Source organism: Sprattus sprattus (assembly GCF_963457725.1).
Source record: "Sprattus sprattus genome assembly, chromosome: 3".
Taxonomy (NCBI): domain Eukaryota; kingdom Metazoa; phylum Chordata; class Actinopteri; order Clupeiformes; family Clupeidae; genus Sprattus; species Sprattus sprattus.
In genome coordinates, this window is record NC_137922.1 from 45,430,311 (window position 1) to 45,443,652 (window position 13,342).

General features: G+C 44.5%; 1 protein-coding gene across 1 annotated transcript in view; it reads left to right on the forward strand.

Annotated features, from left to right (window-relative positions):
* Nucleotides 1-7,185, forward strand: part of grb7 (growth factor receptor bound protein 7) — a gene marked incomplete at both ends in the record, with an annotated part of 13,042 nt that extends 5,857 nt beyond the window's left edge. The window contains 11 exons of the mRNA XM_080835282.1: nt 136-257; nt 366-440; nt 812-949; nt 1,558-1,668; nt 1,786-1,884; nt 2,572-2,649; nt 3,158-3,277; nt 4,043-4,100; nt 4,737-4,824; nt 6,697-6,790; nt 7,039-7,185. Coding sequence (XP_080691408.1) covers nt 136-257; nt 366-440; nt 812-949; nt 1,558-1,668; nt 1,786-1,884; nt 2,572-2,649; nt 3,158-3,277; nt 4,043-4,100; nt 4,737-4,824; nt 6,697-6,790; nt 7,039-7,185 — 1,130 coding nt within the window. The remainder of the gene's footprint in view (nt 1-135; nt 258-365; nt 441-811; nt 950-1,557; nt 1,669-1,785; nt 1,885-2,571; nt 2,650-3,157; nt 3,278-4,042; nt 4,101-4,736; nt 4,825-6,696; nt 6,791-7,038) is intronic.
* Nucleotides 7,186-13,342: the final 6,157 nt, after the last annotated feature.

Here is a 13,342-nt window from a genome sequence, read left to right on the forward strand (position 1 = left end):
TAATAGTGTAATTAGTAATAGTCTTGAACCATCAGCCTGTAATCTTTAAAATACAAATATTATTTTGTAATGCATAGTATTATATATTAATCATGTACATTACATAAATGTCATCTTCCTGCTATCCACCTGTAGAGCGATGCCTGGAAGATCATGAGCGAGTGGTGGACATACAGTCCTCCTGGCCTGTAGATGGCAGCACTAAATTACTTTTCAGAAAGAACTACGCCAAATACGAGTTCTTCAAGAAGGCCAAGGTATGCTGTAAGTTATTAAGTAATATGAAAATATCTGCATTCTTTCATACTTGTTCTGATACTAACGTTTATTGTGATTTTTCTTTCATTTGTTTGTTTGTTTTTAAGCTGTTCTTCCCTGAAAACATGATCTCAGACAGCGCCGATGTCACCAAGGGTGTGACTTCATCAGAGCTTGTGCAGGTGAGAATGTTCTGGCAAAATGCCTCCTGCTTTGTGTCTGCCAGGAACATGTCGAAAGGCGATGTAAGCAGGTACTTATTAAAATATACTCTAAGCAAGAACAGGTGTTGCAGCTGTTTTAAACCACAGTTTAACCACAAACACGTCTTTGCAACATAATTGCTATACGACGGGAGTAGGATTTGCAGGAGTTCCACATTTTGTCTATGTATGTGTTATGTTCGTTTGTTATGTTCGTTTGTTTGTTTGTTTTGTCTATACGTGATTTAGGCAGAAACAGGTGTCACAGGTGTTTTCAACCATAGCAGTCCCACTCCTTTTTTGCAAAAGCATTTTGTTCTATTTTTCTGTTTGTCCCTGTCCACCCACAGACCCTCCTGCAGTCAGGGACGTGTCCAGAGATCCAGGGCTTCCTGAACGTGAGGGAACTGGGCCGTAAGGCCTGGAAGAGGGTCTACTACTTCCTGAGACGCTCTGGACTCTACTGCTCCACCAAGGGCTCGTCAAAGGTTGGCTCCCGCTAGGGAAAATAACTTTAATTTATTAGATTTGATTTTATTAAGCCTCTTTGAAGAGGGTTTGTGTCTGGACGTGGTTTTCTCCTTCCTAGTTTGCTTTAAAAAATGGGTAAAAAGCAAACATTTGACATGCTTTGAATAATTGCATTTGATTTTATTAAAGGCACAGTCTGCTATTCTGGTGAAAAGTTGTTAATATTTGAGTTGAACAGCTTCCATGCTCCTTAAGTAACGTAGTGATTGGCTGGAGCAGAGGATGGCTCTCCATGGCTCAGTCCAAGAGCCAGGACTGTATACAAAAGCCAGAAGAGGACCATTTGTATTGGATGAGAATCATGGACTGTGCCTCATGTCGGTTATTTATTAACATGTTATTTCACTTCATTCAGTTCTTTTTGGAGAGTTAGTCTAAGTCATGGTTCAAAACCGGAGTAGAAAGGACAAATGTGTGAGAAATATGAACACTTATTTCATAGCATTCAGTCAAAGGAGATCTGCTGTCCACAATGTTTGTGCTAAAGTCTGTATTAACTTGTGCATTGTTTGTTAATATATAAACTGTTTGTGTGTGTGTGTGTGTGTGTGTTTGTGTGCTGAAGGAGCCTCGGCATCTACATTATGTGGCAGATCTGGCGGACCTGAACATCTACACTGTCACCAACAGCCGCAAGCTCTACACCGCTCCCAGCGAACACACTTTTTGTGTCAAGGTAGCAAGACACACACACACAAACACACAAACTCTTCATTCAGGAGTATATTCATACAGACACCGTCAAGAACACACTCTTTCTTGTGTGTCTGTGTCTGTGTCTGTGTGTGTGTAGTCTTGCAGTGACCGCACGCGTTCTCAGGACATGAAGCTGCTCTCTGCTGAGAGTGAGCAGAGTCGGACCTGCTGGATCACTGCTTTTAGGCTCTTCAAGGTGACCGCCTATCTGCTCCAGCTCTCTCTCTCTTTCTTTCTCTTTCTCTTTCTCTTTCTCTTTCTCTTTCTCTTTCTCTTTCTCTCCTCTCTCCTTTACCTTCTGTATCTCTCTCTCCTATCCCTTCTGTCTCGTTCGATCTCTCACTCTGCCTCTTCCTAAACCCACTTCCACTGTATTTCGATCTAATGTCAATGTCACATGGGCTGTTGCAGCATGGCCTTCTCTCTCTCACCTATCTCTCTCTCACGCTCTCTCTCCTTTCTCTTCTGTCTCGCTAACGCTCTCACTCTTCCTATCCCACTTCCACTGTGTTTCAATGTCAGATGGGCTGGCTCTCTCTCTCTCTCTCTCTCTCTCTCTCTCTCTTTCTCTCTCTCTCTTTGTGTGTTTTACTGTCAGTCCAGTTCGTCTATGGCTTTTGTTTCTATCTTCTTCTCCCCCACTCTCTACAAGTTACTTTTGTCTAGATTATAAACAGCAGTGTAAGTAAGATCCATTCATTTGGCTTGTTGCTCTGAGATTGAAATACAGACTCACTCATTCTCTGTCTATTCTCCCTTCTTTCCGAATACACAAAGAATGAATTCAACTGAACACATCACCATTAGACATAATAATAAGTGTGTGTATGTGTGTGTGTGTGTGTGTGTGTGTGTGTGTGTCTCTGTGTGTGTGTGTCATTAGTATGGGAAGCAGCTGCAGTGCAATTATCAGCTGTCCCAGTCCAGTGTGAGACAGCAGGTGTCCCCACGCGATGCCAAGGTACTTCAAAGACTTTTTCACTCGGCTCCATAACACTCCACACACCTCTGTTCTTTAAAGTTCACTGTTGGATTCCCAGCACACACTCTTTTTATTCCCAACACACACCCTTCAATTCCCAACAAACACCCTTTAATTCCCAACAAACACCCTTGTGATTCCCAACAAACACCCTTGTGATTCCCAACACACACCCTTTTTATTCCCAACACACACCCCTTTTTATTCCCAGCACCCTTGCTTTGCCCACCAACAACCCCCACCCCATGTCTTGCATCATACAGTCTTTGTCTCTCTCTGTTTCACAAACTCACGTGCGCACACACACACACACACACACACTCTTTGATGCTAATGTGTAGCAGTGTATTGTCCTGCATACATTATTAGTGTTTATGTATTTTTAATCCCAGGGTGGCATTACTGAGATACTCTTTGAATTGCATTCACCCACTCTCTCTCCCTCTTTCTCTGTCTCTCGCGCTCTCTCTCTCTAATTGTCTCTTAGGTCAGAGAGACGGAGGATTCTCTGGTTGCCATGGATTTCACAGGGAAGAGTGGCGGCCGCGTCATCCAAAACCCCAAAGAGGCAGAGAGTGCTGAGCAGGAGGAGGGACAGGCATGGAGGGTGGGTGACACACTGTGACACACACACACACACACACACACTGTGTGTGTGTGTGTGTGTGTGTGTGTGTTTGAGCGTGTTTGAGCGTGTTTGAGCGTGTTTGTGAACGTGTTTGTGTGTGTGAGCGAGTTTGTGAGCGAGCGAGAGAGAGCGAGAGAGAGACAGTATGTGTGCTTTTGTGAGTGTGCATGTGTGCGTGTGCATGCTTGAGAGAGAGTGTTTGTGAGAACGTATGAGTGTGCTTGTGAACGTGTGTGTTTGTAAGCGAGAGAGTGTTTGTGAGAACGTATGAGTGTGCTTGTGAACGTGTGTGTTTGTAAGCGAGAGAGAGCGAGAGAGAGAGAGTATGTGTGCTTGTGTAATAGTAATAGTGAATGTGCATGTGCTTGCTCAAGAGAGAGTGTGTGTGTGTGTGTGTGTGACTGCACATGCTTGTTTCAGGGGGATATTGGCCAATTATCCCCAAGGGTAGTGTGATTCGTAATGAGAGAAGTGAGGCTTGTTAGCTGTGTGTGTGTGTGTTCTCATGCATGTGTGTAGTAATTGTGTGTGTGTGTGTGTGTGTATGTTCTCATGCATGTGTGTAGTAATTGTGTGTGTGTGTGTGTATGTTCTCATGCATGTGTGTAGTAATTGTGTGTGTGTGTGTGTGTGTATGTTCTCATGCATGTGTGTAGTAATTGTGTGTGTGTGTTCTCATGCATGTGTGTAGTAATTTTGTGTGTGTGTGTGTCTGATTTTTGAATTTTCTGCTTTTCTGTTCAGAAGAGAGAAGCCCTACGATTCAGTCTGCCTAGCACACCACAGGGCTCAAGGCCTTCTTGTAAGTCTCACACACACACACACACACACACACGCCCGCACACACGCTCATTCTATCTTCTTTCACCCCCTCTTCCCTTGTGTGGTGTGTGTGTGTGTGTGTGTGTGTGTGTGTGTGTGTGTGTGTGTGTGTGTGTGTGTGTGTGTGACGCTGCTCCCAAATGCCAGCGCTCTAAGGAGGAGTTGTGCCCTGAGAAAGCAGAAGTGCCCTGCTGCGCTGCATGTTATTCTGTCTACTGCAGTGACACACGGCTCCTCCTTGCATCTGAGCAAGGCTCAGCTCAGCTCTGCAGACTGAATTATTACACTACTGAATTACAGTTAGTGTGCACACACACAGCATAACGCTGAAATCAGCCTCGAGATGAACTATTGATTTGAAATGCATAATAAAAGAGAACTGAACCTAGACTAACATCTGAGGAGTGTTTCTTTTCTGACTTGGGGATGGAGTTCACACATTTTACACGCATGTTTGTAAATGTGTTCTAATGTGTGTGTGTTCGATATTTTTTCTTTCTTTTTTTTTGTCTGTGTAATTGATTGTTTGTTTTGTGCGGTGTGTGTGTGTGGCGTGTGTGTGTGGCGTGTGTGTGTGTGTGTGTGTGTGTGTGTGTGTGTGTGTGTCAATCCCCAGCTGTGCACCAGACCCAGCCATGGTTCCATGGGGGTGTGTCTCGCTGTGAAGCCCAGAGACTCATAGAGGAGCAGGGCCAGGTGGACGGGTGAGTCAGTCTCCTCCTCTTCCTCCCTCTTCTTCCTCCTTTTCCTCTTCCGCTCTCTTCCTCTTCTACCTCTTCTTATTGTGCCCTCTCTTTTAGCTTTCCCTTGTGTTGCTCCTCCTCCTCCTCCTTCCTCCTTCCTTCATGTTCCTCCTTTCCTTTCACCTCTTTCTCTCCTCTCCTCTCCTCTCCTTCAGTCTACTCCCCTTTGTCAAGCACCTCTTCCTCTCCTCTCCTTCAGTCTACTCCCCTTTGTCAAGCACCTCTTCCCCTCCTCCTGGTCTTCTCCTCCAGGCAGTTACCACTACCAGCCGAAAACAGACCAGTAGTGACGGTGTCTTATTGTTTTCATCATGTAATCTTATATTTGATTATTTCCACATGACCGGTCAGATGTGTATGAAATAAAATCTGTCTGCGCCTGCAATTAAAAAAATATATATGTAATTTGTAAGATTTGAGTAACATTACCTCTTGTTGGCAACGTTTCAGTGGATCCCCAGTTACAGTAATAGCAAAGACTGAGAATAGAAGTTGTAAAGTTGTAGTTTTATGGTTTATCTAAGGCTAGAGACTGTCGAAGTTCATACACCTGAGAAAAAATGGTCTGTGATTTTTAGGAATTTTATTTGCTGGCTGAAACATGCATTTGGTATTTTTGGGGGAAACCCAGAGTTAAATGAAATATGCGTTCCTTCTTTTTGGGGGAAACCCCAGAGTTAAAAGAATCATGGTGTGATCATGGTGGTGGGAACGTATTTTGGAGAATGTTAAAAAAAAGAAATATTACAGAAATATGTTTCAGTTATTTAAACACAGTGAGAAGGTCAAGGACTTTGCATCCAAGTCTATGGAGTCTATAGGACTAACCCCCCTGTGTGATGACAGAAGTATTGGTCTGTTCTTCTGCACTTCCTCTTCCTCTCCCTCCTGTTCTTAGACTCATCTTCCTCTTACTAATTTCACCTCTTCCTTTGTTGCCTTTTCCTCCTCACCTCCTTTTTTTGTTCCTCCTCCTGTGTCCCCCCCCCCCTGTCTTTCCTCCTTCCATTTTCATTAATCTCCTCTCCTTTGTCTGCTCCACCTTTTCTCCTTCCAGCTCCTTCCTCCTCCTTCCTCCTCCTCCTCCTTCTCTTAATCTTCTCTTCTTCCACCTCCTTTCATCCTCTCTCCTTTCATCCTCTTCTATTTTCCTCCCCTCTTCTATTTTTAGCCTGCCTCCTGCAAAAAAATCCCTTCCTCATCTTTCCCTACCTCCATCTGTTCATCCCTCTCTCCCCTCCCCTTTAATAAAAGCAATGCAGCAATTTTAAATATTGCTTCTGTAGACGACTCTGAGACGCTTTAAAGTGTAATACACGAGACACTGATAAAAATGTAAAATGACACTCAAAATAATATTCCTAAAGGGTTAATTATTTTGCTTGTGTGCCTGGTGAAAAGCACGACTCTTGGAACGCAGTTTGGCAAAGAGCTTGCCGTTTTGGCATAAAGGGGAGGTGACGGTGGATGATTACTTCAGCTAGTTTGTGAACATGTGGGTGTAAAGGGAGTTCTTTCAATCGCAGTGAGAATTGTTGAGTGAGAATTGCAAGTTAATTGATCAAAGCTGTGCGCACCAAATCAATTAGCACGTTCCTGTCTGCCCCTGAACATCTCCAGCAGGGTGCTTCAGAGGGGAACTGAAGTCTCTCTCTCTCTCTCTCTCTCTCTCTCTCTCTCTCTCTCTCTCTCTCTCTCTCTCTCTCTCTCTCTCTCTCATTCTTTCTCGCTGTTTCCCCATCATCATCATCATCATCATCCTCCTCCTCCTCATCTTCTGTCTTATTTTTTTCCGTCCCCTCCTCTCTCATCCCCCTCTCCTTCTGGCTCTAGGATGTTCCTGATTCGCGAGAGCCAGCAGCATGCCCAGTGTTTTGTGCTCTCACTGTGTTACAGACTCAAGACCAAACACTACCTCCTCATCCCTGTAAGTTACTCTTCACACGGCTAATGTCAGTAATACACTTCGATTGTCCTTGAACAATATGGTTTTATTTGGTCACACTCATGTTGTGTGTTTGTGTGTTAAATTAACCTATGTGTAATCATGTGTTTGTTGTGGCCATGTTTCAGTGTATACATGAGTGTGTTCTTTTCTCCGTTCTGATGTGTGTGTGTGTGTGTGTGTGTGTGTGTGTGTGTGTGTGTGTGTGTGTGTGTGTGTGTGTTACCCAGTATGAGGAGACAGACAGGAAGTATTACACCATGGACGACGGTGAGACAGTCTTCATAGACCTGCTCCAGCTGGTGGAGTTCCACCAGATCAACCGCGGCATTCTGCCAGCCCGCCTCAAACACCCCTGTGTGCGTGTCGCCCTCTGAGTGCACACACACACACGCACACACACGCATGCACACACACACACACACACACACACACACACCTCTACTCAGCCAACAACCACTTCACCCTCTCCTTCAATTTAACGTCACCCTCAACCCTTCTAAAGACGAAGGACTCACACCTGCCCCCTCCCCCACTCACAGCTGCTCGAGCTGCACCCCTCCAATTTAACATCTGTCCCATTCCCCCGTCTACTCCACCAACTCTGTAATGACAGAATAATGCCATTCCTAGGGAGTCAAGACCACACGTTTATAAAAACAAACCTCATAGATCAGGTTTTCACAGACACCAGACACCAGACACCAGTGCCTTAGTTTAGGTGAGTATATTTAAGTAAACTAGAGGACAGAAATCCTTATTAGTCGCAGTATGAGATCTCTAGCCGTCATCAGTGTGTGGCTGCTGTGCACAACATTGTGTGTGTGTGTGTGTGTGTTTGTTTGTGTGAGGGAGAGAGAGAGAGAAAAACTTAATGAAGAACAACTCTTGGGTGGTCTTTGTAACTTGTCTGTTATGCTTTCTTCCAGTTTACATTCTCTGCCACAGGGGGGCGCTAAGACACATGGCTTGGAGATGCATAGGAACACAGCATTGAGATGCTACTGCAGAGATGTCCCAATTGCATAATTGCACAGCATTTTGAGTACATATAAGAGTAGATAGATATAAAGCTAGGCCAAATACAATGTCCTGTGTACAGTTGTACACACATGTCTGTGTGACTCTGTGTGTGTGTGTGTTTTGTGCGTGTGCATGTGTTAGAAAGTGAGAGAGAGAGAGAGAATAAATAGGAGATTTATAACGATTTGTTAAAAAAAGAATAGCTTGGACCAGCACTAAAAATGTTTGATCAATCCCCTATATGAATGTGCTATTTCTTAAAGGGAAATAAAGGAAAAAGCCACCATGTTCTGTGAAATATTAAGGCTGTGTGCATCTATGTAGCATTTACTCTCCAAATCCTCCATGTTGTGAAGGAGATGGGGCATACCAAATTACTTCTGAAAGTAAAGGTGATGTGAAAATAAAGCATTTTTTCTGCACTTTTAGCCTGGGGACCAGCTTTGTTTCCTTGTCTGTTTGACAGCATGTTAGGCTTGAGTGGTCAGGGTTTGCTGGCAAGAGGTGGACAGTAAAGTGTGTGTGTGTGTGTGTGTGTGCGCGCGTGTTTACGTGTGCGCTTGCACTTTGCATTTCTAATTCCAAAGCATCACATAGAGGTGTGAAACAGATTGGGCAATTTTGGCACAACGGGTATAACGAGCCCCACTAGTAACATAAAACTAGCAGTGCAAGGTGATGGAGCTGATTCCCATGACATCACCAACCAGGCCCCCTCCCCCTTCTTGTTTATCTTTCTTTCTCTACAGTAAAAGTTTGTGTCGAAGATAACTTTGACCAAAAAAAGGTGTAAAATCATGAATGTTTTGGGGGTTCTCCGAAGGACCCTTGCGGTTCTGCAGGATATTGGGGGACCCCGCCCCAGCCAAACAGCAGCTCAGAGCTCAAACTACCCAGATCAGGGCCAGAGGTCCTGATATTTGGTCACGCAACAGCCTCTCTGAGCATGACATTGTGTAGAGGCTGTGTTGCCCTGCCTTATTGCAGCATGCCTCAGTAACTCTGACAGGAAAGGTTCTTCTGTTGTCAGGCTCTCCATGGAAACGTTGCTATGGCTACGTGTGTGTGTGTGTGTGTGTGTGGTGTGTGAGTGAGTGAGGTTGGAGGGCTTCTTATGCTCACTACGACTGGAGCCAAAGCATCCAGATGAGGCCATAGAGAGAGAAAGAGAGAGAGGTGTATGTATCCCACCTGTTGTTTACACCGGACGCATCTGTTGCCAGGTGTGGCGAGACTAGTGTGGCGAGACTAGTAGTATTGTCTACCAGGTGGGTGGGAAGCTCTGCACCAGTACAGGATGTCAGTAGACGATGGGTGGTAACCAGAAAATGGGCGGGAAGTAAAGAAGTAATTCTGATCTCTGACCAGAGGTATATGGGTCCAGCCACTTGAGGTTTGGTAAGCAAAGTGTCCATATATTTCCACCAGTAAAAAGGTTACTGGCCCATATTCTAGTCTAACATGGTATGTTGAAAGCTAGGCAAAATAGGATGAGATGTATGTAGGTCCACCCACACATTTCCTGTTACACACTTTCTGTAGTAGTTGGCATAAAGTATATACGATGGTTATGGTTATAGTATTAAGCAGAGGCTTCTGTCCAAAGCAACTTACAAAACATTCAAAATACACAAAAAAGATAAATATAAGAAATACCTTGTTGTATATAGGGCCTATAGGTCACCTGGTTGTTGTTGTATATAGGCCTGTGTCACCTTGTTGTGTATATATATATAGGCCTACTATGTCAACTTGTTGTTGTATATAGGCCTATGTCAACTTGTTGTTGTATATAGGCCTATGTCACCTTGTTGTTGTTGTATATGGGCCTATGTCACGTTGTTGTTGTATATGGGCCTATGTCACCTTGTTGTTGTTGTATATGGGCCTATGTCACCTTGTTGTTGACAGTGTTTTTCAGGGCCGTGCAGAGACCTCTGGAGGGGCAGGTGCTCAAAGTTAAAAAGGGGGCACATGTAGCACGGATTTGTAAAAATGTATTTATCTAGGCCTTTTCTATAGCCTATGTCCACTGGTGTGACGGTCATTTCCACCAGTGTGACGCTGAGTTAATTTCACACTATAGGACAGTGTTGTCACAAGGGGTTGGTTTATACCCCCAGACACATTACAGTGTCTCCACAGCTCCCAACACACACACACATACACACACACACACACACAAATACATCCATTTCACAAACAGGTGCATATATAATAATACTCATTAGGTTTTAAATGAGCGGGGTAACTATATGGGAACAAGGCCTTTAAACTATAATTTTACAGGCAGCAAGTACTGTAGACAGCTGTGTTTCACTGTGAGTATGAAAGTTGTCAAAAGGGTGCAATGTTTATAGTCAATGTGGGTCCATTTCAACATACAATTTTCAATGAGTGAGAGGGAGTGAGAGAGAGAGAGAGAGAGGGAGGGAGTGAGAGATGGAGAGAGTGAGAGGGGGAGTGAGACGGATGGAGAGAGAGGGGGGGGGAGAGATCCTGCTCAAAACGGATTGTCTGCACTCAAATACACTGTTGCTATCAGAAATTTCCTGTGTTTCAGTTTAAGTTCTCGCACTCGTCCTCTTGTTTCTTCTGCTCAAAGACTTCTGCTCGCTCTCGCTATCTGGCCCTCTCTCTCTCTCTCTCTGATTGATATGAAATAACGTTCCCAAAATTCACCAACCAATACAAATTCATGACGTGAAATGAACGAAAATGCTCTCAGATTTAAAGACCACGCTCGATATTAAACGATACAAACTTCATACATTGACAAGTTTATTTACGGGAGTTCATCAACTATTTTTGGCTCATATTTGCATGCAGTCATTTAGCAGACGCTTTGGTTCAAAGTGACGTACAAGAGAGAGGCATATAAGCCCCTATAGCAAACTTTACACAGAGTTATTCCCGAGTCATCATGGCACATTTGGCATCACAAGGCTACTCGGCTTACCTAGAAAACGGGAGCTCCAGAGAAACTTATCAGAGGCGTCGGTCAGCAGGGCACGTCAGGGCAGAGTGAGGGCACGTTGTGGATCATGTGACCGACCAAGGTAGATGTAAATTATTATCATTTCGTTAAATTTATTATTATTTTGGGCCGCATAGACGGACTTTTCACACTCAAATTAAAAAAATAATAATAATAATTAAAAAAAACACTGACAAAAGGGCACTTTGGGCATCAAGGGCAAAAGGGGCAGGTGCTCAAGCCCCCTTAGCCCCCCCCCCCCCCCCCCCCCCCTCTGCACGTGCCTGGTGTTGTTGCTCCAGAAGCCCCCTGTGAAGCCATGTTCCTGGCGTGAGGCTGATTTGTGCAGCACCTGCCGGGTTTATAGCGAGGCAGGGGAGCCTTTATCTGCCCTGCGGACGACTCCTCCCTGCCTCCCTCAAACACACACACACACACACACACTCTCACGTACAGACACACTTTCTCTCTCTCCTTCATACACACATTATCTCTCCCACTTCAAACACACTTTCTCTCTCACACACACACACACACTCTCACGTACAGACACACTTTATCTTTCTCCTTAACAAACACATTCTCTCGCTTCCAAACACACTTTCTCTCTCTCACACACACACGCACACACTCTCACGTACAGACACATGTTCTCTCTCTCCTTCACACACACACACACAGAGCGAGTCGCTGCTCAGCCAGGGGAGCCCTTATCCAGCCTGCAGATGGATACTCCCTGCCTTCCTCTTCATCTCCTCCATCACCACCTTTAATCCGGCAGTCAGAGCTTTCACTGATGTGTGTGTGTGTGTGGGTGTGTATGTGTGCGCGTGGGTGTGTGTATGTGCACGTGGGTGAGTGCTGGTGGTGTCAGTGAATTTGAGCTTTGACAGGCCCCTCCCATATCACACCTGAATTTGAGCTGTGACTAATGTGGATAATATACTTTTATGTGAGGCGTGTGTTTCTGTGTTTGTGTTTGTGTGTGTGTTTCTGTGGGCTCTGCTGATTAATACTTCAAGGACCTTGACTACCATACCATACCATGTGTTTTGAGTAATGTGTACGTTACAGTGTTATGGATGTGTGTGTGGGTGGTGTCCTCTGAGTATTGCTGCAAGGACCTTGACTACCATACCTACGCATTTGAGTTATGACTGATGTAAATGCCATATTTTAATATGAAGTGTGTGTGTGTGTGTGAGGCGGAGTGAGAGTGTGTGTGTGTGTGTGTGTGTTTTATAGTTAAAGCGATGGTCATAGAGTGGCGTTCCTAGCTGATTTAGTATTCAAATCCACATCCAAACTCTTGAGAGGAAGAACACAAACAAGTGAGTGGCAATGAATCACACAGCGCTGTCATCTTTCCTCATTTTCTCTCTCTCTCTCCCTCTCCCTCCTGCCTATCAACTCAGCTCAAATGAGATTTATTTGCACAACACAAGAATGTTTAAGTCCTGGCACTGTATCTCTGAGACAGTCACGTCAGAAGGGGTTTGATATTTAAGGGGGGGACCTAACAGGTGACGTGTAGGTGAGATAATATGACTTCTAAAACCTACCTGACAGAGTGGAGGCTACAATTGCAAATTTAGACACGATCTTGAAACTTAATTATTCGAATTTGATGCAATCAAAGGTTTGTCCAATTGTTCGGTTTGTGCAATTGTTCTGCTAAGTGGGCATTGAAACTAAATTATTCTAATTTGATGCAATCAAAGGTTTGTTGAATTGTTCTGCTAAGTGGGCACAGACGTAGCCCAAGACCCAAGGGCACTAATGGGCATCCAAACACTGACTCTGTTATGAGCTCGGTATCGGGTGATGGGCATCCAAACACTGACTCTGTTATGGTATCAGGTGATGGGAAAACAATAAACTGCGGTGCTCTGCGAACAAGGGAGGCGCCAACTGCCCGTATCGCTGTTTGCCCTAAAGCTGACTGGGACACCCCAACCGTAGAGGCCAGGGGATGCTCTAAGGTCCAGTGGCATAAAAGACCAGAGCTGCGGTTACTGTTACAACAGCTGGAAGAGGACTCGCACCTCTGTGCTGTCTCCAGAGCGGGAGCGGTTAGACGGCAGATGTAATTAACATCCTCTGGGGGTAGGTGGACACATCCACGGCAGTCCTGCACGTCAATGAATGAATGAATGTCAAAATGAATGAATGAATGTCTGAATGTGAAAATGAGTGAGTGAGTGAATGTCAAAATGAATGTCTGAATAAATGAGTGAATGTCAAAATGAATGTCTGAATGTCAAAATGAATGAGTGAGTGAATGTCAAAATGAATGAATGAATGTCTGAATGTCAAAATGAATGAGTGAGTGAATGTCAAAATGAATGAGTGAGTGAATGGCAAAATGAATGAGTGAGTGAATGTCAAAATGAATGAGTGAGTGAATGTCAAAATGAATGTCAAAATGAATGTTAATGAACAAGCTCTAATGGGCCACCGTCTCCCTATCCCTCCACCTCATGCACCTTGCTAAAATGTATTCCATGACCTGTTGCCTTGGACATTCAGGTAAT